At 57.4% G+C, this 21472-nt stretch overlaps 1 protein-coding gene across 1 annotated transcript in view; it reads left to right on the plus strand.

Moving 5' to 3' along the window:
* Nucleotides 1-21472, plus strand: part of CRACR2A (calcium release activated channel regulator 2A) — a 101866-nt gene that overhangs the window by 62080 nt on the left and 18314 nt on the right. Inside the window, exons 12-13 of the mRNA XM_048509527.1 lie at nucleotides 15793-15925; nucleotides 21249-21330. Of these exons, the coding sequence (XP_048365484.1) occupies nucleotides 15793-15925; nucleotides 21249-21330 (215 nt within the window). The remainder of the gene's footprint in view (nucleotides 1-15792; nucleotides 15926-21248; nucleotides 21331-21472) is intronic.

Genomic DNA, 21472 nt, shown 5'->3' on the forward strand with positions numbered 1-21472 from the left:
CCCCCCCCCCCCCCCACCCCCCCCCCCCCCCACCCCCCCCCCCCCCCACCCCCCCCCCCCCCCACCCCCCCCCCCCCCCACCCCCCCCCCCCCCCACCCCCCCCCCCCCCCACCCCCCCCCCCCCCCACCCCCCCCCCCCCCCACCCCCCCCCCCCCCCACCCCCCCCCCCCCCCACCCCCCCCCCCCCCCACCCCCCCCCCCCCCCACCCCCCCCCCCCCCCACCCCCCCCCCCCCCCACCCCCCCCCCCCCCCACCCCCCCCCCCCCCCACCCCCCCCCCCCCCCACCCCCCCCCCCCCCCACCCCCCCCCCCCCCCACCCCCCCCCCCCCCCACCCCCCCCCCCCCCCACCCCCCCCCCCCCCCACCCCCCCCCCCCCCCACCCCCCCCCCCCCCCACCCCCCCCCCCCCCCACCCCCCCCCCCCCCCACCCCCCCCCCCCCCCACCCCCCCCCCCCCCCACCCCCCCCCCCCCCCACCCCCCCCCCCCCCCACCCCCCCCCCCCCCCACCCCCCCCCCCCCCCACCCCCCCCCCCCCCCACCCCCCCCCCCCCCCACCCCCCCCCCCCCCCACCCCCCCCCCCCCCCACCCCCCCCCCCCCCCACCCCCCCCCCCCCCCACCCCCCCCCCCCCCCACCCCCCCCCCCCCCCACCCCCCCCCCCCCCCACCCCCCCCCCCCCCCACCCCCCCCCCCCCCCACCCCCCCCCCCCCCCACCCCCCCCCCCCCCCACCCCCCCCCCCCCCCACCCCCCCCCCCCCCCACCCCCCCCCCCCCCCACCCCCCCCCCCCCCCACCCCCCCCCCCCCCCACCCCCCCCCCCCCCCACCCCCCCCCCCCCCCACCCCCCCCCCCCCCCACCCCCCCCCCCCCCCACCCCCCCCCCCCCCCACCCCCCCCCCCCCCCACCCCCCCCCCCCCCCACCCCCCCCCCCCCCCACCCCCCCCCCCCCCCACCCCCCCCCCCCCCCACCCCCCCCCCCCCCCACCCCCCCCCCCCCCCACCCCCCCCCCCCCCCACCCCCCCCCCCCCCCACCCCCCCCCCCCCCCACCCCCCCCCCCCCCCACCCCCCCCCCCCCCCACCCCCCCCCCCCCCCACCCCCCCCCCCCCCCACCCCCCCCCCCCCCCACCCCCCCCCCCCCCCACCCCCCCCCCCCCCCACCCCCCCCCCCCCCCACCCCCCCCCCCCCCCACCCCCCCCCCCCCCCACCCCCCCCCCCCCCCACCCCCCCCCCCCCCCACCCCCCCCCCCCCCCACCCCCCCCCCCCCCCACCCCCCCCCCCCCCCACCCCCCCCCCCCCCCACCCCCCCCCCCCCCCACCCCCCCCCCCCCCCACCCCCCCCCCCCCCCACCCCCCCCCCCCCCCACCCCCCCCCCCCCCCACCCCCCCCCCCCCCCACCCCCCCCCCCCCCCACCCCCCCCCCCCCCCACCCCCCCCCCCCCCCACCCCCCCCCCCCCCCACCCCCCCCCCCCCCCACCCCCCCCCCCCCCCACCCCCCCCCCCCCCCACCCCCCCCCCCCCCCACCCCCCCCCCCCCCCACCCCCCCCCCCCCCCACCCCCCCCCCCCCCCACCCCCCCCCCCCCCCACCCCCCCCCCCCCCCACCCCCCCCCCCCCCCACCCCCCCCCCCCCCCACCCCCCCCCCCCCCCACCCCCCCCCCCCCCCACCCCCCCCCCCCCCCACCCCCCCCCCCCCCCACCCCCCCCCCCCCCCACCCCCCCCCCCCCCCACCCCCCCCCCCCCCCACCCCCCCCCCCCCCCACCCCCCCCCCCCCCCACCCCCCCCCCCCCCCACCCCCCCCCCCCCCCACCCCCCCCCCCCCCCACCCCCCCCCCCCCCCACCCCCCCCCCCCCCCACCCCCCCCCCCCCCCACCCCCCCCCCCCCCCACCCCCCCCCCCCCCCACCCCCCCCCCCCCCCACCCCCCCCCCCCCCCACCCCCCCCCCCCCCCACCCCCCCCCCCCCCCACCCCCCCCCCCCCCCACCCCCCCCCCCCCCCACCCCCCCCCCCCCCCACCCCCCCCCCCCCCCACCCCCCCCCCCCCCCACCCCCCCCCCCCCCCACCCCCCCCCCCCCCCACCCCCCCCCCCCCCCACCCCCCCCCCCCCCCACCCCCCCCCCCCCCCACCCCCCCCCCCCCCCACCCCCCCCCCCCCCCACCCCCCCCCCCCCCCACCCCCCCCCCCCCCCACCCCCCCCCCCCCCCACCCCCCCCCCCCCCCACCCCCCCCCCCCCCCACCCCCCCCCCCCCCCACCCCCCCCCCCCCCCACCCCCCCCCCCCCCCACCCCCCCCCCCCCCCACCCCCCCCCCCCCCCACCCCCCCCCCCCCCCACCCCCCCCCCCCCCCACCCCCCCCCCCCCCCACCCCCCCCCCCCCCCACCCCCCCCCCCCCCCACCCCCCCCCCCCCCCACCCCCCCCCCCCCCCACCCCCCCCCCCCCCCACCCCCCCCCCCCCCCACCCCCCCCCCCCCCCACCCCCCCCCCCCCCCACCCCCCCCCCCCCCCACCCCCCCCCCCCCCCACCCCCCCCCCCCCCCACCCCCCCCCCCCCCCACCCCCCCCCCCCCCCACCCCCCCCCCCCCCCACCCCCCCCCCCCCCCACCCCCCCCCCCCCCCACCCCCCCCCCCCCCCACCCCCCCCCCCCCCCACCCCCCCCCCCCCCCACCCCCCCCCCCCCCCACCCCCCCCCCCCCCCACCCCCCCCCCCCCCCACCCCCCCCCCCCCCCACCCCCCCCCCCCCCCACCCCCCCCCCCCCCCACCCCCCCCCCCCCCCACCCCCCCCCCCCCCCACCCCCCCCCCCCCCCACCCCCCCCCCCCCCCACCCCCCCCCCCCCCCACCCCCCCCCCCCCCCACCCCCCCCCCCCCCCACCCCCCCCCCCCCCCACCCCCCCCCCCCCCCACCCCCCCCCCCCCCCACCCCCCCCCCCCCCCACCCCCCCCCCCCCCCACCCCCCCCCCCCCCCACCCCCCCCCCCCCCCACCCCCCCCCCCCCCCACCCCCCCCCCCCCCCACCCCCCCCCCCCCCCACCCCCCCCCCCCCCCACCCCCCCCCCCCCCCACCCCCCCCCCCCCCCACCCCCCCCCCCCCCCACCCCCCCCCCCCCCCACCCCCCCCCCCCCCCACCCCCCCCCCCCCCCACCCCCCCCCCCCCCCACCCCCCCCCCCCCCCACCCCCCCCCCCCCCCACCCCCCCCCCCCCCCACCCCCCCCCCCCCCCACCCCCCCCCCCCCCCACCCCCCCCCCCCCCCACCCCCCCCCCCCCCCACCCCCCCCCCCCCCCACCCCCCCCCCCCCCCACCCCCCCCCCCCCCCACCCCCCCCCCCCCCCACCCCCCCCCCCCCCCACCCCCCCCCCCCCCCACCCCCCCCCCCCCCCACCCCCCCCCCCCCCCACCCCCCCCCCCCCCCACCCCCCCCCCCCCCCACCCCCCCCCCCCCCCACCCCCCCCCCCCCCCACCCCCCCCCCCCCCCACCCCCCCCCCCCCCCACCCCCCCCCCCCCCCACCCCCCCCCCCCCCCACCCCCCCCCCCCCCCACCCCCCCCCCCCCCCACCCCCCCCCCCCCCCACCCCCCCCCCCCCCCACCCCCCCCCCCCCCCACCCCCCCCCCCCCCCACCCCCCCCCCCCCCCACCCCCCCCCCCCCCCACCCCCCCCCCCCCCCACCCCCCCCCCCCCCCACCCCCCCCCCCCCCCACCCCCCCCCCCCCCCACCCCCCCCCCCCCCCACCCCCCCCCCCCCCCACCCCCCCCCCCCCCCACCCCCCCCCCCCCCCACCCCCCCCCCCCCCCACCCCCCCCCCCCCCCACCCCCCCCCCCCCCCACCCCCCCCCCCCCCCACCCCCCCCCCCCCCCACCCCCCCCCCCCCCCACCCCCCCCCCCCCCCACCCCCCCCCCCCCCCACCCCCCCCCCCCCCCACCCCCCCCCCCCCCCACCCCCCCCCCCCCCCACCCCCCCCCCCCCCCACCCCCCCCCCCCCCCACCCCCCCCCCCCCCCACCCCCCCCCCCCCCCACCCCCCCCCCCCCCCACCCCCCCCCCCCCCCACCCCCCCCCCCCCCCACCCCCCCCCCCCCCCACCCCCCCCCCCCCCCACCCCCCCCCCCCCCCACCCCCCCCCCCCCCCACCCCCCCCCCCCCCCACCCCCCCCCCCCCCCACCCCCCCCCCCCCCCACCCCCCCCCCCCCCCACCCCCCCCCCCCCCCACCCCCCCCCCCCCCCACCCCCCCCCCCCCCCACCCCCCCCCCCCCCCACCCCCCCCCCCCCCCACCCCCCCCCCCCCCCACCCCCCCCCCCCCCCACCCCCCCCCCCCCCCACCCCCCCCCCCCCCCACCCCCCCCCCCCCCCACCCCCCCCCCCCCCCACCCCCCCCCCCCCCCACCCCCCCCCCCCCCCACCCCCCCCCCCCCCCACCCCCCCCCCCCCCCACCCCCCCCCCCCCCCACCCCCCCCCCCCCCCACCCCCCCCCCCCCCCACCCCCCCCCCCCCCCACCCCCCCCCCCCCCCACCCCCCCCCCCCCCCACCCCCCCCCCCCCCCACCCCCCCCCCCCCCCACCCCCCCCCCCCCCCACCCCCCCCCCCCCCCACAGTGACTCCCCCTGATGTCACTGCCCAAATAAGGAGCTCCCTCTGGCTCCCGGGATTTGAGGAAGCCCAGCCAGCCGGGGTGCCTTGGGGTTCCCCCTTCACCCTCCAAGGAGGGCAGCAACAAGTAGCTTGTGCAGCCGCAGGGAGGTCGTCCCGGCCACGCCCCCAGCCTCGGCAGAGGCCTGAAGAGCCTGCTGGTAAGTGGTGACTCATGTATAAGCCGAGGGGCTTAAAACAGGGCTGAAAAACTCGGCTTATACGCAAGTATATACGGCAATATATTATTTCAGTTTGTTCCTTTCAACATACAATAAACAAATATCATACAAAACTACATAAAGCTACAAAATAAACATCTCTCAACCCATGATTGTATTATCAACCAAAAGAGTAACAGTGCTGGACATTAAATTGTGTTGTATTACGATACCAAATATGCATGCCTATTTCCCATTCCTGGTTCTTACTATCCGAACCATAACTACTGCATAGAATCACTGAGTTGGAAGAGACCACAAGGGCCATCCAAACCAACCCCCTGCCATGCAGAAATACACAATTAAATACTCCTGACAGACAGCCATCCAGCCTCTGTTTAAAAAACCTCCAAAGGAGAAGACTCCATCACACTTCGAGGAAGAGCATGCCATAGTCAAACAGTGTTTACGGTCAGGAAGTTTTTCCTTATGTGAAATGTTCCTTAGGTGAAATGTTTAGGATATGACTTGATGGCAAAAACAAAGCAAAAAACTCTCCCAGTACAATAAAAAAGCCAAGTAGGTATACAGATCAGCCTACTTCGAGACAGACAAAAGGTGGTAAACAACTGTGAGAGGTGAATCCAGGGGAGGCCAGAGAGGTCAGACGACCCAGGCACCACTTTAAACTGTCATGTGATGGGCGAACTGAGTCAGTGTCCCCCTCCCAGGAGCAAGCCACCTGCTGCTTGCCTCTTGCTGCTCGCTTGTGCCAGCTGCTTCTGCTGGGCCCCCCTCTCATGCCACTTCTTTGCACGTGCCCCTTGCCTCTTGCTCACACCGGCCACTTTTGCCAGCCACCACACTGGGCCGCCACCTGCCTGCCACGACCACTTTAAAGCTCCACCGCTGCAGCATATTGTGAGAAATAGGAGCTAACAATTAACTTTGATAAAACCAAGGTCACAGCTTTTGGTAATTAACCCAAAAAGAGGATCTGGAAAGTTAGAGGGGAAGAAATCGGACAAGTTGATAAGTTCAACTACCTGAGGATTGTGGTTCAGTCTGGAGAAAGCAAACACATTGCAGGATAAACACGGGGGGGGGGGGGGAGATACCTGGCCAAGGCTATATGACGCAAAGTCCAGCAAGGGAAGAAACCATGGATTTATTTATTTATTTATTTATTCATTCATTCATTCATTCATTCATTCATTCATTCATTCATTCATTCATTCATTCATTCATTCATTTATTATTTGGATTTGTAGACCGCCCCATCCCCAAGGGGCTCTGGGCGGTGCACAACAACGTCAGCATATATACAATGTATAACAAAGGATCACGATAGTGACCACATAAACAATTGTTACATTTACTAAAATCCATTAAAATCCATTAAACAGCGGTCAAAACAATAATAACAGGCGTCCCATAACCCAATTCATTAAAAAGCCTCCCCAAAAAGAGGGAACGGCTGGACTCCTCCCTAGGAGGGTAACAGAGATGTAAACAAAGATAGAATAGTAAAAATAAGTGAGTAAAGGGGGGCACCCTACTCAGCGACTGGACACTCCAAAGGCCCGGCGGAACAACTCAGTCTTGCAGGCCCTGTGGAATTCACCAAGGTCCTGCAGGGCCTGGACAGCTGGAGGAAGAGTGTTCCACCAGGCCGGGGCTGGGGCCGTAAAGGCCAGCCGCATCATTGCGGGGCCAGGAACCACCAGCAAATTGGCCTCTGCTGAGCGCCAATATGGGGTAATGTGGTCTCTAAGGTACGAGGGTCTCTAAGGTACGAGCGACGTGACTTTGTCTGCAAAGAGCTCATAAATGCCTCACAGCTGATAGCCAATTGATGATTTATAGAACCTTCCGATAAGGAGGTTAAGGACCGAATTATGTGAAACAATTGTGCTGGGCGTGAGCTAGCAGATGCGAGGGAGAAGGAGAAGGAAGCTCTCTTCGCCTCCTTCGTCGCCACCTCATGGGCTTTCATAAACGTCCTATAAGATGCTCGCGCAGCTCCGTCACAAGATTTCCTCCATACTCGCTCTAGCCGTCTAAGCACCCGTTTCATATGGCATAGCTCCTCCGTATACCACGGAGTCTTCAGAGAATGGGGGCGTAGAGGATGCTGGGGGGCAACAACTTCGATGGCATCGGAGAGCCGGGAGTTCCAGTCCTCCACCTGCTCATCGAGTGTGCCGGTGGGGTCAGGATCCCGCAGATCATTCAGGAAACCAAGTGGATCCATAAGTCTCTGCGGGCGGGCATAAATCAGCCCATCGCCTAGACAGGGGTGTTGTGGCAAGTCCATCCGGACCTTCAGGGCATAATGGTCAGACCATGGCACAGAGGATACGACCTATCAATCCCCAACCCAAAGACCAGATCCAGCCTGTGACCGGCTTCATGAGTGGGGCCAGAACTTACTAAGGAGAGGCCCAGCATCGCCATGGATGACACTAGGTCCACAGCTACTGCACACGAGGCGGTGTCGACATGAACATTGAAGTCGCCCAAGACAATAAGTCTAGGGAACCGCAATGCCCAGTCTGCCACCACCTCCAGCAGTCGTGGCTGGCCGTCTCCTGGTGCCCTAGCGACTGGTACACCAGAAGAACTGCCAACCTCTCCAAGGCCAACCACTCAAGACCAATACATTCCATGCCAGGGATCTCCGGGACTGGGGCAGCCCTGAAGGGGATAGAATCACGGATGAACATTGCCACCCCACCCCCCCGGCCCTGAGTTTGTGACTGGTGGAGACACGCGAAACCTGGTGGCGCGACCTCGCCTAAGGCAACGGTCTCGCCTTCACGCACCCAGGTTTTGGTGACACAAGCCAGGTCCATCTGCTGAACCCCGAGAAAATCCCAGAGTATGGTGGTCTTATTATTGATGGACCTGGCATTGATCAACACCAGGGACGAAGCGGAGTATTCCTGAACTTCGATTGACAAACTCTATGCACAGAAACAATATTCTTCTAAGCATATATTTATAGTGTGCAAATAACCCAAATTGCTGATGGAACTAGTACATTTTATACAGGTGCAAGTCATGAATACGCAGCCATATTCTTGTGCAGGGAAGGCCTGCACAAGAGAGCCCAAAAGTCCGGCAGGTGCGAACGATGAGGGTCAAACCACAATTCTCCTTTAAAAGGTCTTTCAAATTAGAAGTGGTCACCGGCAAGGGATGACTGACAGTACTCACAAAAGGTCCACAATCCAGAGGCGTTTCTCCAACCGGGCAAAGTGGGCAGTTGCCCAGGGCGCCTCCTTGTGGTGGGCACCAAAAATGCAGGTTCGTTTGTGGGATTTTTTTGTATTTTCAGTGTTTTTTCCGTTTTTGGCCTGCAGGGGGTGCAGTTTTTAGGCTAGCAGCACCAAAATTCCAGGGGTGTTTATGGAGACTCTCCTGATGCTATCACCCAGGTTTGGTGAGGTTTGGTTCAGGGAGTCCAAAGGGGGTGCCCCATCCCCATTGTTTCCAATGGGAGCTAATAGGAGGTGGGGGCTACACTTTTGAGGGTCCATAACTTTGGACCTCTTGAACATAACTTCACCAAACCTGGGGGGTATCATCAGATGAGTCTCTTACTGATACCACCAAGGCTTTGTGAAGTTTGGTCCAGGGGGTCCAAAGCTATGGACTCCCAAAGGGTGGATTTAAAAGGAGAATCTGGGCTCCCTAGTTTAAACACCATTGAAAATAATGCTGCTTGGGGGTGGATTCCAGCATCACTTGTTTAAACGAGGGAGCCCAGATTCTCCTTTTAAATCCACCTTAAAGGGAGATTCTGGGGTCCCCAGTTTAAATAACATTGAAAGTGATGCTGTTTCCCCCAATTGGGGGGACTGGATACAACACCATAAAATGTTTTCATAGCAGTAATAAAACATTTTGAAAGAATTTTGAAAATGTTTTCAAAAAATATTTCTGCTTTGGGCATGGCCCATTGCTGTGTTCAGATTTGTGAGTTGGGGCATGTTCTATAATGTGATGGTGACTTTGAATGACTTTAAATATTATTATAATTGATGACATAAATACAATAATTGATCCTCTACTTACCAGACAATATGAGTTTACAAGTATTAAAAATATACAGCTTAAACAAGAAGCAAGATGGATATTTTTATTAGACCGTGTGAGAAGGGGTTTGAATAAAGAAATCGATTTTAACAGCTATTTGTAACATGTATCTTTTAGGTCATTGACTCAGGCGGATCGCATTGAGTAGGATATATTAGTTCGCTGTGATTGCCATCATTACTTGCTTAAGAGCTTTCAAAACATGAACATGGATAGTGAAGTTCTTCAGTAAGTAGAGGATCAATTATTGTTTTTATGTCATCAGTTATAATAATGTTTTATACAATATGTCATTAATCTTTTAAAAATATTTATTAAATATTTAATAACATATAAGAATTATTTATTCATAAAGACAATAATGTTACACAGGCATTAAAAACTTTTATTACATTGTTAAAATATTTATTCACAGTATATATTATAGGAATACAGTCAAGTTATGGTTTACCATTTTGCGCCTTCTGTACTTTATTTTAGAAGTACTTACAGATGAATGTATTATTTGTGCACAAAGAAGACATAGCCATAGAGCATTGAAGAAGAATGTCTTTTCGAAAATGCTTTTCAGCGCGCAGGCGTTTTGCTTTTTGGAATTTACAGTCTTCTTGGTTTTCAGCAATTTCGCACATTTTTCAAGGATTTACAAGTTGGTTGAGATTGCGGACCTTTTGTGAGTACTGTCAGTCATCCCTTGCCGGTGACCACTTCTAATTTGAAAGACCTTTTAAAGAAGAATTGTGGTTTGACCCTCATCGTTCACACCTGCTGGACTTTTGGGCTCTTTGTAGAACATGGCTGCGTATTCATGACTTGCACCTGTACTCTAACATGTACTAGTTCCATCAGCAATTTGGGTCATTTGCACACTATAAATATATGCTTAGAAGAATATTGTTTATGTGCATAGAGTTCGTCAATCGAAGTTTTTATATATCCATGGTTTCTTCCCTTGCTGGACAGTCGTATGCGGTATAAGCGCTTTGGTCAGGTTTCTTTTTCAATTGTGGTCTCCAGTCAGCGGACAGGCTTGGAGATAGTGGAGACAATACCTCAAAATGGTGATGTTAAACGCATGAGCTGACGGAACAGGGCAGTCGATTAAGGTTTTTCAGACATCAAGGGAGGGCACTATGTACCAGCTGCCATTGAACTATACCAAGTAAAAATTCTGACACCACTTATGTATGGTGTATACTACAACAGAAAACAGTGGCAAATAATATTGTTAGAGAGAACCCAAAGTAAATTCTTGAGAGTCATTCCACAGGTTCCACCTGGTGTACTGAACACCTTTGTAAGATTAAAGATGGGTCAAATGAAAGTTGCTGACAGAATTTTCTTACTATCAGTTTATCAATGGCTTAATGTTTACACAAACCCTAAAGGACTCTGGCCCCTAATAGGCCAAGACTTTCCAACCTAGATGGATGTGTTCCAACCAATTAGGGAAGGCCTGCATAAGAGAGGCATATCACCTAGTACTCTCTTGACACAAGACTTGTTCTCAGCTAAGACTATAGTCAAGCTGAGAGTCCAAGATACGGCTCGCCAACAAGATATAACAGCATTCCCTAAATTTAATCTCAAACCCTCCAATAAATACACTTTGGGCCTTTCACCCTATTTATGTAACTTGGGCAGCCAGTCACTTAGGAGGGCTTTCACACTTGCCAGATGTGATGCCCTTCCCTCAGCCATGCTTGAGGGCAGACATAAGAAAATTCCATATATCGACAGGCTTTGTCCATGTGATATGGGGGAAATAGAGACCCTGACACATATTTTCTTATGATGCCCCACTCACAAAGAAATGAGGGCAAATCTGTGTGTCTCTCTTCCAACAACAATTGCTAAAAGTAACGGGATGAGGCTACGTCCTGGACGTGGGGCGGAGGGCGGGGCCTCGCTCTGCAGGTGGGCGGGACCCCGGCATTCTGGGCTCCCTGCAGCAGGATGGGCAGGGGGGCACCTGGAGGAGGCCTTGTCTCTGGGTGCTGTTTGGACTCTGTACACCTCTGCCTATTATGTGTTATACAATACACTAACCATGCAATCCCTGAAGGGGAGGCAGAGACCACTGAGGAGGCAGCATGATACCAGCTCCAGTGCAAAAGCCACTTGTGCATTTAGGCCAGCGCACGGGAGTTGTGCAGCAGCTCGATCCCTAGACACCAGCTTGATGTCTTGGCGCCAGCACTACACAAGCACAGGAACCTGTGTGGCACTGGAGTGGGCATTCCCCTGGGTGAGGCCAGCTTTAGTCGGTTTCTTGAGCAATTTCAGCCCAGCAATGCCCCCATTTGCCATTGTAAGCTCAGCTTATGGGTTCAGTGGGGCGGAACTTGGAACTTTGCAACAATTAAACTTTTAAACAAAATTGTTTAATGTATTGTCGAAGGCTTTCACGACCGGAATCACTGGGGTGTTATGTGGTTTCCAGGCTATATGGCCGTGTTCTGGCAGCATTTTCTCCTGACGTTTTGCCTGCATCTGTGGCTGGCATCTTCAGAGGATCCTCTAAAGATGCCAACCACATATGCAAGTGAAACATCAGGAGAAAATTCCTTAACATACAGCACTCATCAAGTATTAGCATTTAACCTAACAATTCAAGTTTCATTTCACGACCCTCTAATTACCATCTGATAATGCCAAGTCCATTTCTTCCAGCAAGTGGGTGGCTCATGAAGACTGCAGAGGCTGGGTGGACTGGATCTGAGATGATGAAGGTCCCCAAAAGAACTCTCACCAATTGCACACACAAAGCCCTGATACAAGAAATTCTAACATTTACAATATAGCAACAAAAAAAAACCCCATCTCCAACCCCACTAGTTCCCAACAACATTGCAGTTAACTTAAACAAGGTGTTAAGAGCTTATAATAATCTATCAAGATCCCAGCCCCGTGGCCAGGGGCGTAACGAGGCAGCTCTGAGCAAACTGTAGCCCTAGGCAAAACCTGAGTTGGATGCCCCCCCCCCGCCCCCCCCATGGGCAGCCACTCCACCACGACCAATTTTTTTTGCACCAGGACATTGGTGCCTGCAGGGGGTGCATTTTTAGACATATCAGCACCAATATTTCAGCATATCATCAGGAGACTGTCCTTATGCTACCCCCCAAGTTTGGTGAGGTTTGGTTCAAGGAGTCCAAAGTTATGGACTCCCAAAGGGGGTGTCCCATCCCCCATTGTTTTCAATGGGAGCTAATAGGAGATGGGGGCTACAGTTTTGAGGGTCCATAACTTTGGCCCCCCTGAACCAAACTGCACCAAACCTGGGGAGTATCATCATGGCAGTCTCCTGATGAGACCCTGAATGTTTTGAGACTGTGCCTTCAGAAATGTGCCCCCCCCAGCCTGCAACCCCCATTGACAGCAATACAGAAAACTCAATGCAGAACAAAGATTCTTGGGCAAATTTCTAGGATGTTCCTGAAGGGGGCGCATTTTTGGATGTATCAGCACCAAAATTTCAGATTATCATCTGGAGACTGTCATGATGGCAACCCCAAGGTTTGGTGCAGTTTGGTTCAGGGGGTCCAAAGTTATGGACCCTCAAATGGGGTACCCCATCCCACATTCTTTGCTAAGGAGATGGGGGCTACCCTTTTGAGGGTCCATAACTTCAGACCCCCTGAACCAAACTGCACCAAACCTTGGGGCTGCCATCATGACAGTCTCCAGATTTTACCCTGAAATCTTGGTGCTGATACGTCCAAGAATGCCCTCCCTGCAAGAACATCCCGAAATTTGCCCAAGAATCTTTGTTCTGCATTGAGTTTTCTGCATTGCTGTCAATGGGGGTTGCAGGCTGGGGGGGGGGGGGGCACATTTCTGAACACATAGTCTCAAAACTTTCAGGGTCTCATCAGGAGACTGTCCTAATAATACCCCCCCCCCCAGGGTTGGTGCAGTTTGGTTCAGGGGGGTCAAAGTTATGGATCCTCAAAACTGTAGCCCCCATCTCCTATTAGCTCCCATTGGAAACAATGGGGGATAGGGGCACCTCCTTTGGGAGTCCATAACTTTGGACTCCCTGAACCAAACCTCACCAAACGTGGGGGGTAGCATAAGGACAGTCTCCTGATGATACGCTGAAAATTTGGTGCCACTAGCCTAACAACTGCGCCCCCTGCAGGCAAAAAATGGAAAACCACTAAAATACCCCAAAACGAACCCAGCATTTTGATGCCCCCCACAAGGTGATGCCCTAGGCAGCTGCCCACCTTGCCCAATGGGCATTACGCCAGTGCCAGTGGCCTTGCTTCCTCCAATCTCATGAGTTCTTCAGCCTTCTGCTTCTTTCAGTCTCCATCCCTTTCTGGGTCATCCCATTCTTAACATAGGGGTTACACCATCACAGACTTATGCGGAAAAAGTCAGTGGTACAGCCTGCTGAGCTGCAGAGGCTGCTTTCACAAAGGAAGGGGCAGTGTTGCTTTTGGTTTGCTGGCCGCAGAGCAGCAACTCTCTTTGGAGTCAGCACAACTTCACCATCCCCCGCCATGGCGCAACTACCCCTGCTCCCCCAGGACTGCGCTCTAGGTGCTACTTTGCAAAATCTGAGTGGGCAGGCAAAACTATGGTGCAAGGATAGGAAAAAAGAATGGACAGACACCTGGAGAGGCCAATCTTGTCATCAGGCTGCAGGCTGGCAATTACTGTGGCAGCCATTAGTTGTGAAGCTTGTCTTGTTCCAGCGCTGGCTTGGTTGATGGGCCCAGCATGATCTGTTAGATAAGTTTGCCTTCAGACTTTCAGAAAGGCAGATCTAACCAGAGTGTCTTTTACTCTGCTCAGACATCTCCGCACCCCCAGGGGCTGTAGCTAGAACTGCATCAAACATCAAATGAACGGAAAGGCCTTTGACTGGCTTCAGGGACCCTCCAGGTGACTTGGGCTCCTGGAATTGTGTCCCTCCAGTCCTGCCCTCTTGGCAGTCCTGGGCAGTTCACAGAAAAAGAATTGGTTTTTATACTTTTCTCTACCTTTGAGTCTCAAAGCACCTTCCCTTTTCCACCCCACAACAGAGAACTTGTGAGTTAGGTGAGGCCAAGAGAATTTGAAGAGAACTGTGACTAGCCCAGGGTTTAATGCTTTGGAATGGGGGAAACAAACTACGGATTAGACCAGTGAGCCACAGAGAGCATTGCATCCGTCACCTTTTAAAAATATGACCAAAATGGCAACAAAATTGTCACATAAAAACTGCCCTTATTTAAAACTGTTCAACATATTGAATAATAAATAACCTCAAGGTACTTTTCACTGATCTCAAAACAGAAACAAATCTTTACGTGTTTCTTGTTACCAGTGTGCTAAACCCTCCTTTGACTTTGTGGTCAAATAAACCAGGCTCTATGGCGCCTTCTGCACAAGCCAATAAACACGGGTGTAGGACACTAAAAAACCCGTTTGTGGGGGGCGGGATTCGCACAGATCCCGCCCCCAAAATGAGTCTGCCATGTGTTATTTTCCCCAACCCGGGTTTTTTGAAAATCGCTAAACAAGTGATCCTTTTGAAAAATCCCAGGTTGCTGCTGCCGCCGCCCATCAGCAACCAGCCAGGCCTTATTTGCCTCCCTTTTCTTTTAAAAAAATGTTGCCGCTTGCATCTGCATAGCTATGCAGGTTCAGATGCTCGTATCATGGGACAATGGAACGGAGGGGGGTTCATTAGTGCAGGCCTGCATAGCTATGCATGTGTGGGAAGGGGTGAAAAAAATAGAGCGTCACTGTGCGAAGTTGCAACAGCAACACAGATTGCTGCCTGCACGAATGCATGTGAACAACAACAACAACAACAAGTAAAACATGTTCCTTTATCCTGACTGCAACCTGTTATACATTTGCTGTGCAGAAGGAGCCTCTAAGGAAATCCTGATTGACTTGGGAAAAGAGGATGTTGAGGAAGAATTCTCTTTAGGTATTTGAAAGGCTGACACTTAGAGGAGTGCAGGGAGCTTTTCTTGTTGGCAGTAGAGTATAGGACTCACAATCATGAGTATAAAATGCAGATGGAAAGGTACATAATTACAATTATGTAATTGGATATTACATAATTTTTTTTACAGTAAGAGTAGTTCAGCAGTGGAATCAGCTGCCTAGAGAGACAGTGAGATCTCTGGCAGTCTTTAAGAGTGGCTTGTCAGGAATGCTTTAGGCTCATCCTGCATTGTGGAGGATAGTGTCTTAGTTGGCCTGTATGGCCCCTTCCAACTCTATGGTTCTACATTACAGCCTGGATATTAAGAAAAATGTTTTACAGGGAGAGAAGTTCTCCAGTGAAACTGGCCCCCTGGAGAGGTGGTGGGTTCTTCCTCTCTGGCAGTCTTCAAGCAGTGACTGGAAAAAAACACTTGTCACAGATGCTTTAGGGTGATCTTGCCCTGAGCAGGGGGTCAAACTGGATGACCAGGCAGCCCAACTCCCTGATTCTATGAAACCTGTGTGCTCTCATCAGCAGCAAATGCATTGGTCCACAGGGTGGCCACGTTCCCTCCAGGGAAGAGCAGGATCATGATGCAGAGGAAGACAATTGCAAACCACCGTTGAACATCTCTGGCCTTGAAAACCAACATGGTTGCCCTAAGTTGGCTTTGACTTGACAGCCATTTATACACTCAGGTACTCAGAGAGAGAGAGAGAGAGAGAGAGAGAGAGAGAGAGAGAGAGAGGACATGCAAATCACTACCTGCCTGCAAGGAATTTTGGATCTTTTTTTCATTCTGCCAGTTGATGCACTTCAAGGTCATATTCACAGGTAGCTGTTTCTGCTACACAACTGCATTGAAACTGAAGTTACATATGAAGCATGTCTCAGATACCCTGACTGAATAGCCATTGTTTATGCTTGCTTAAAGGAGAAGCAGCCATGTTGCACCCCAGATCGTTTATTCAAGATTGTTTTTGTGGGCAATTCGAGTGTGGGAAAGACTTCCTTTTTATGGAGGGTCTGTGACGATCATTTCTCTCCAGGCACGGTTGCTACTGTAGGTAAGTTAAAGAAGAGACATGCAAGACATGCACAGGTACACACAGGTGCTGCCAGCATTTGATAACTGCCAGCATCTCTGGAGACTTTGATTGTCAAAAAAGAGATCTGCCTTTACAAAAAGGATCGCTTTCATTTTCATATGTCGTGATGGGGATTACTATAGTATGAATTATCTTGATTTCGGTCTCCAGCAAAAGGATCTTTTCTAATCCCTTCATGGCTGCCATTCCTAATCTTCAATCACTTGGTTGCTGTCGCCATTTTGGTTGATGATGGAGCCAAGAGATAGAAAATCTTTAACAATTTCAGTTCCTTCACCATCAGCCTTAAGAGCTGTGTAACTGCTCATCAGTTATTGCTTGATCCAGCTTTGGCACTTACCCCTTAAACCAGTGGTGGGATTCTAAAAAATCAGTAATCGGTCCATTGCCCCCTCACTGCGCCTCCCCTGCTGCGGGCCCCACTAACCTCAGCTGGCGGAGAAGGGTGGTGGCGGTCTTGGGCAGCCTGGCGGGATCGAGCCTGGCGGGGCCATGCTGCAGGTGGCCCCTCCGCTCAACCCTTCAGCCAGAGCAGCCTGGCAGGGCTGGGCCGAGGGGTGGCCAGGGAGCCTGCTGAGGGCTGCCCCTTGGCCCAACCGCACCAGGCTGCTCTGGCTGAGGGGCTGGGCCAAGGGGATTGGGGATTGGGGTGGGCAGCTGCTGCGGTGTCTGCCAGAGTGAGCCCTGTCCCCCCAGCCTTCCTTCAGGGCAGCCTGGCGAGGGCAGGAGGCCGCTGGAAGGAAGGCTGGGGGCGGACGCTGTGGTGGCAGGCTGGCTCCAGGAGAGCCGAGCTGGGCAGTGCTGCAAGCGGTGGAGCAGAGGGCTCTGGAAGCCTCTGACTGGGCTTGGCTCTCCTCCCTCCTCCCCACTCTGGGCTCCCGGGACAGGGAGGAAAGCCAAGTCAGGCAGCGGGGGGGGGGGGGCAGGAGTCGGGGGGTAACAACCGGTTTGCCCGAACTGGACCAAACCGGCTGAAGCCCAGCAGTGCCTTAAACCCTCATGAGAAGTTGTGTCAAGTCTTTGCTGGTCACATCAACAGAAGAAAATTGACAACATCTGAATTCCTGGTGGTACTGCTGCCTGTTTTGCTGACAAAGGGTTACTGGTGCATGTGAAACTTGCTATTGATTTTCTAAGCAGTTGATCTGCAAGCATTTAAATCTTATGAACCGCTTCTGCTGTGGAGTTGGCTCATTTCTTTTGCACATGACTAAAGAAACAATTGTATCACCAGTGGCATCACAGCACCTACCCTCCCCACCCCTTTATTTTGTTTTATTTTTGTGCATGGAGTGCATCAAATATTATTACAGATGTTCTCATTTTTTTTGGTCATTCAAGCACTCCCAGTTGGGCCAGAAGAGATCCTGTGCCACTTTGTCAATTGGGTTAAAGTTCATATTAAACTGACTTGCATGTCACCTGCACAGAAGCAGAGATCTGCAGCAGTAATTGGCATATGAGCAGATCTTTACAAAGTGTCCTAGAACTGCCAAATGGTCATCAGTTGAGAATGGTTTTGAGAGAGCAGTATTCCAAGGAAGCCGGTTTCAGTTAGCAGTGATCTATACCTACCTAAGCATACTGTGCATTCTAGCACATTCACTAGGGCAAGCAAAGGGGCACTGGCGTGACATCCATCTGGCAGTTTGGGCCATTGCCCAAGGCATCGGAATTTTGAGTCACGTGGGGGCATGTGAGCGATCCGAGCGATTCTTTCCAATGGGAGCTAAGGAGACGGGGGCTGCCTCTTTGAGGGTCCATAACTTTGGCATCCCTGAACCAAACTGCACCAAACTTGGGGGGTGTCATCAGGACAGTCTCCAAATGATACCCTGAAATTGTGGTGCCAATACGTCCAAAAATGCACTTCTTGCAGGCACATCCCAGAAATTTGCCCAAGAATCTTTGTTCTGCAGTGAGTTTTCTGCATTGCTGTCAATGGGGGGTGCAGGCTGGGGGGCACATTTCTGAAGTCACAGTGTCAAAACATTCAGGGTCTCATCAGGAGACTTCCCTGATGATACCCCCCAGGTTTAGTGCAGTTTGGTTCAGGGGTGCCAAAGTTATGGACCCTCAAAGGGGGTGCCCCATCCCCCATTCTTTCCAATGGGAGCAAAGGAGATGGGGGCTACAATTTTGAGGGTCCATAACTTTGGCCCCCCTGAGCCAAACCTCACCAAACTTGGGGGTAGCATAAGGAAAGTTTCCTGATGATACTCTGAAATTTTGGTGCTGATATGTCTAAAAATGCACCCCTGCAGGCACCAATGATGTGGTGCAAAAAAAAATTTTTTTGGTCGTGGTGGGGTGGCCTCCCATGGGGGGGGGCGTCCAACTCAAGTTTTTCCCAGGGCTCCAGTTTGCCTTGTTACACCCCTGAAAAGGGTTTTTTTTTCAACCAGTAAATTCTTCATAGACATGGGCTGATGATGCACCAGGTGTATGTTGGGCTGCAGGGCAAATGTGTCATGGCAAGATTTTTTGTATGGATGAATACTTTCACTATAGGGGTGGGTGGCAGGGAGTGGATTGCAGGAGTATCAAAATAACAAAAAATACTGAAATAAGAAGCTGCTCTCTCTTCCCATGGCAGAAGCAGCTGGAAATGTGTGTGTGTGTGTGTGTGTGTGTGTGTGTGGCGGGGATGGAGAAAATATCAGTTCTAGAACATGGCCCTCTTCTTCAACAGAGTGTGGTCCTGGGAATTGCTTTGTCTCTTTGATGGGGGGGATTATTTTTGGAAAGGGGCTAGAATATCGATATAACTACCATAACAGTAATATCAAAACCATCAACGATCTTATGACAGTGTGCCTTTAAAAATGAGTTGATGAGCAGAGCGAACCAAACAAAGCAGAGACTTCAGCAGCTGTAGGCTGAGGACAGATCCTGAAGAACCCCAGCCGTAGTCCAGGGCAGCTGAGCTGCTTTTGGGTCAAGGGATCACTGGCAAGTTGTGGTTTGTACTCTTTGGAGAGTGCACTTGGAGAAGCAGTCCCACAATACAGAGGCCCCAGACTGTTCAGGGCTTTGAAGGTTAGAATCTGATTCAGTACTCCCCCTGAAGCCAATAAAGCTGGCGGAGCCCTGGCTGGATATGTATCCACTCAGGCTTCCAGTCATTACCTGCGCTGCCGCATTCTATACCACCTGGAGCTTCCAAAGCAGCTTCATGGGCAACTCTGCACAGAGCGAGCTGCAGCAGACTAGCCTGGAGGTGACCATTGGGTGGATCCTCATGGCTAGGTCAGACTGGGATAGATAAAGAGCTAGCAGCCTCACCTGGCGCAGGTGGTAAAACACCAGGCAGGCGACATACTTGGCCTGGGCCTCCATCAATAAAATTGTAATATTGGTGTTAATTGTCCACCCTCAAGAGTTGGAAGCCAGTCATTTTTTTCCTCTCACCCACTTTCCCCCCTACCCAATTATTAACTGCTGAGGCTTCATGAGAGCTGGAAGAGGTTGTTTTCCACCCTTGTGAAACTATTCCAGTCAGCGTGCCCTGCCCTGCCCTGCCCTGCCCTGCCCTGCCCTGCCCTGCCCTGCCCTGCCCTGCCCTGCCCTGCCCTGCCCTGCCCTGCCCTGCCCTGCCCTGCCCTGCCCTGCCCTGCTTTTGCCCTCCAATCCCTTTAAGAATCATCATCAGATGCCAGGAGAAGGTGCAGCCCTGGCTGTTGGGGCAAACAAGAATTTACGAGTAGTGTAAAATCCCCTTTCACTCCAGTGATAGGGAATGAGGTTATTCTCAAGCACATATTCAGAGTGCTGCGCATTCTATCAAGGAGCCAGCAAAATGATACTGGGTGTAGAATTTGGCTTAATTCTTGATAAAAGGTCAGAAGCTGGAGGAGGAAGTGAATGCGATGTCCCCTGGTGGTTCAATATCTTGTATGTCCCCTTGCTGCTAAAATTAGCAGCATCAGAATATTCAACATATATTTGCATTTTTTACAGATTTCAGAATCCAGCTCCTGGGTTACTTTAATACATTTTTTAATACATTGCAGAAGATACTCAGCCCAAAGCATATTCTCCTTAACCATGTCCACTTTTGGGCACGGCTTTTCATCCCCATAATTACCCTATTTATCTGTAAGAAAGATGAGGGTTTTTCCCCCTCAGAAGTGGTCAAGAAGAATAGGGGGTCAGATTAAGTACACATGAAAATTACAGGTAGGCATAGTAATAAAATGCTTTCTTTGTGGGTAAGTTTTTAAAAAGTGATGATCTTACATTCAGTGTTGGTTTCCTTTCTGGTAAATATGGATATACTAGCAACGAAGCCCATTGTGGGGGAGATGCAGTGGGGCCTAGCAAAGGGTGGGGAAGCAGGCATTTCCCCCTGCAATGGGCTTTAATGGGGCTGTAGCCCTTTCCCCCTCCCCCTGCTCCCAGCATGATGTTTGCACAGAGGCATAGCTGGGCCATACTGCGCCTGGTGCACACTCTGTGTTTTCCACCCTCCCACCTGCGGTGCCCCCCCACTTAGTTCAGCCTGGAAAAGTGGCCTGTTCCCTTCAGGCTGAAAATGGCCTGGTGGGAACTACACTTCCCATGAGACCTTGGGGCTCCAGCCTGCATCTCCAGCCTGCATTGTTTCAATAAGATAAGTGTGGGGTGGGGGTGCCACAGGGGGGTGGGGGAGTGGGGTGCTGTGTGTGGTGTGATTTTCTGGGGGGACAGGCAGACACCAGGTGCAACACCCACCCCGGCCCCCTGATAGCTCCACCTCTGTGTTTGCAGCCTACCTGGTCTTGGGTCTGTGACTTGGCAGTGGGAGAGGTCAGAAAGGTGTGGCTTGGGGTAGGTCAGAAGGTGGGGATTGGGGGAGGGTAAGGTAGGCGGGGGAGAAGATAGAATGTCACCCACCAACGAGTGAACAGGACTGACTTTGTGAGTCTTGCTTGCTGACTGGTGGAGTGTTCATTGTCGCAACATTCCATTGCTTAGCCATTTATTTGTTAGGATGTTTTATTTAAATAATTAGAAGGTGGAAAGTTGTAACTAAGGCACACAGTATAGTAGCTGCCTCAACTGACATGATTGTGTGAATGATGCATCAGCAGAGGGTCTTGTAGCTTGTGGTCCATCAAGTCAAATGCAGTTCATTAGCTCTGTCTGGCAATCCATGGAGGGTTCATTGTATTTTTGTGAGACTACAGCAATGGCATAGGAAAGCGTCAAGTTAGAAACCTGTGCATTTTCTTAAATGGGTTTCCTTAAACTAAACCAAGTACACAGCAAGAAAATAGTTTGTCCTGTATTTCCTTTGCAGGTGTGGATTACAGAGTCAAAACCATAACAGTAGATAGTAGTCAGGTGGCATTGCAGCTCTGGGACACTGCTGGGCAAGAAAGGTGAGAAAAGTACCTCTTGTCCTTTTTGTAACGTTCATCTAGAAAGTGCATTCATAAAGCATTTCCAGTGCGCTCTCAAATTCAGGCATCCAGAAGACGTGCTGCTTTAGAAGGAGATCCTTAACCCTTTCCCAAGGACTGG

This window comes from Sphaerodactylus townsendi, linkage group LG10, assembly GCF_021028975.2.
Source record: "Sphaerodactylus townsendi isolate TG3544 linkage group LG10, MPM_Stown_v2.3, whole genome shotgun sequence".
Taxonomy (NCBI): domain Eukaryota; kingdom Metazoa; phylum Chordata; class Lepidosauria; order Squamata; family Sphaerodactylidae; genus Sphaerodactylus; species Sphaerodactylus townsendi.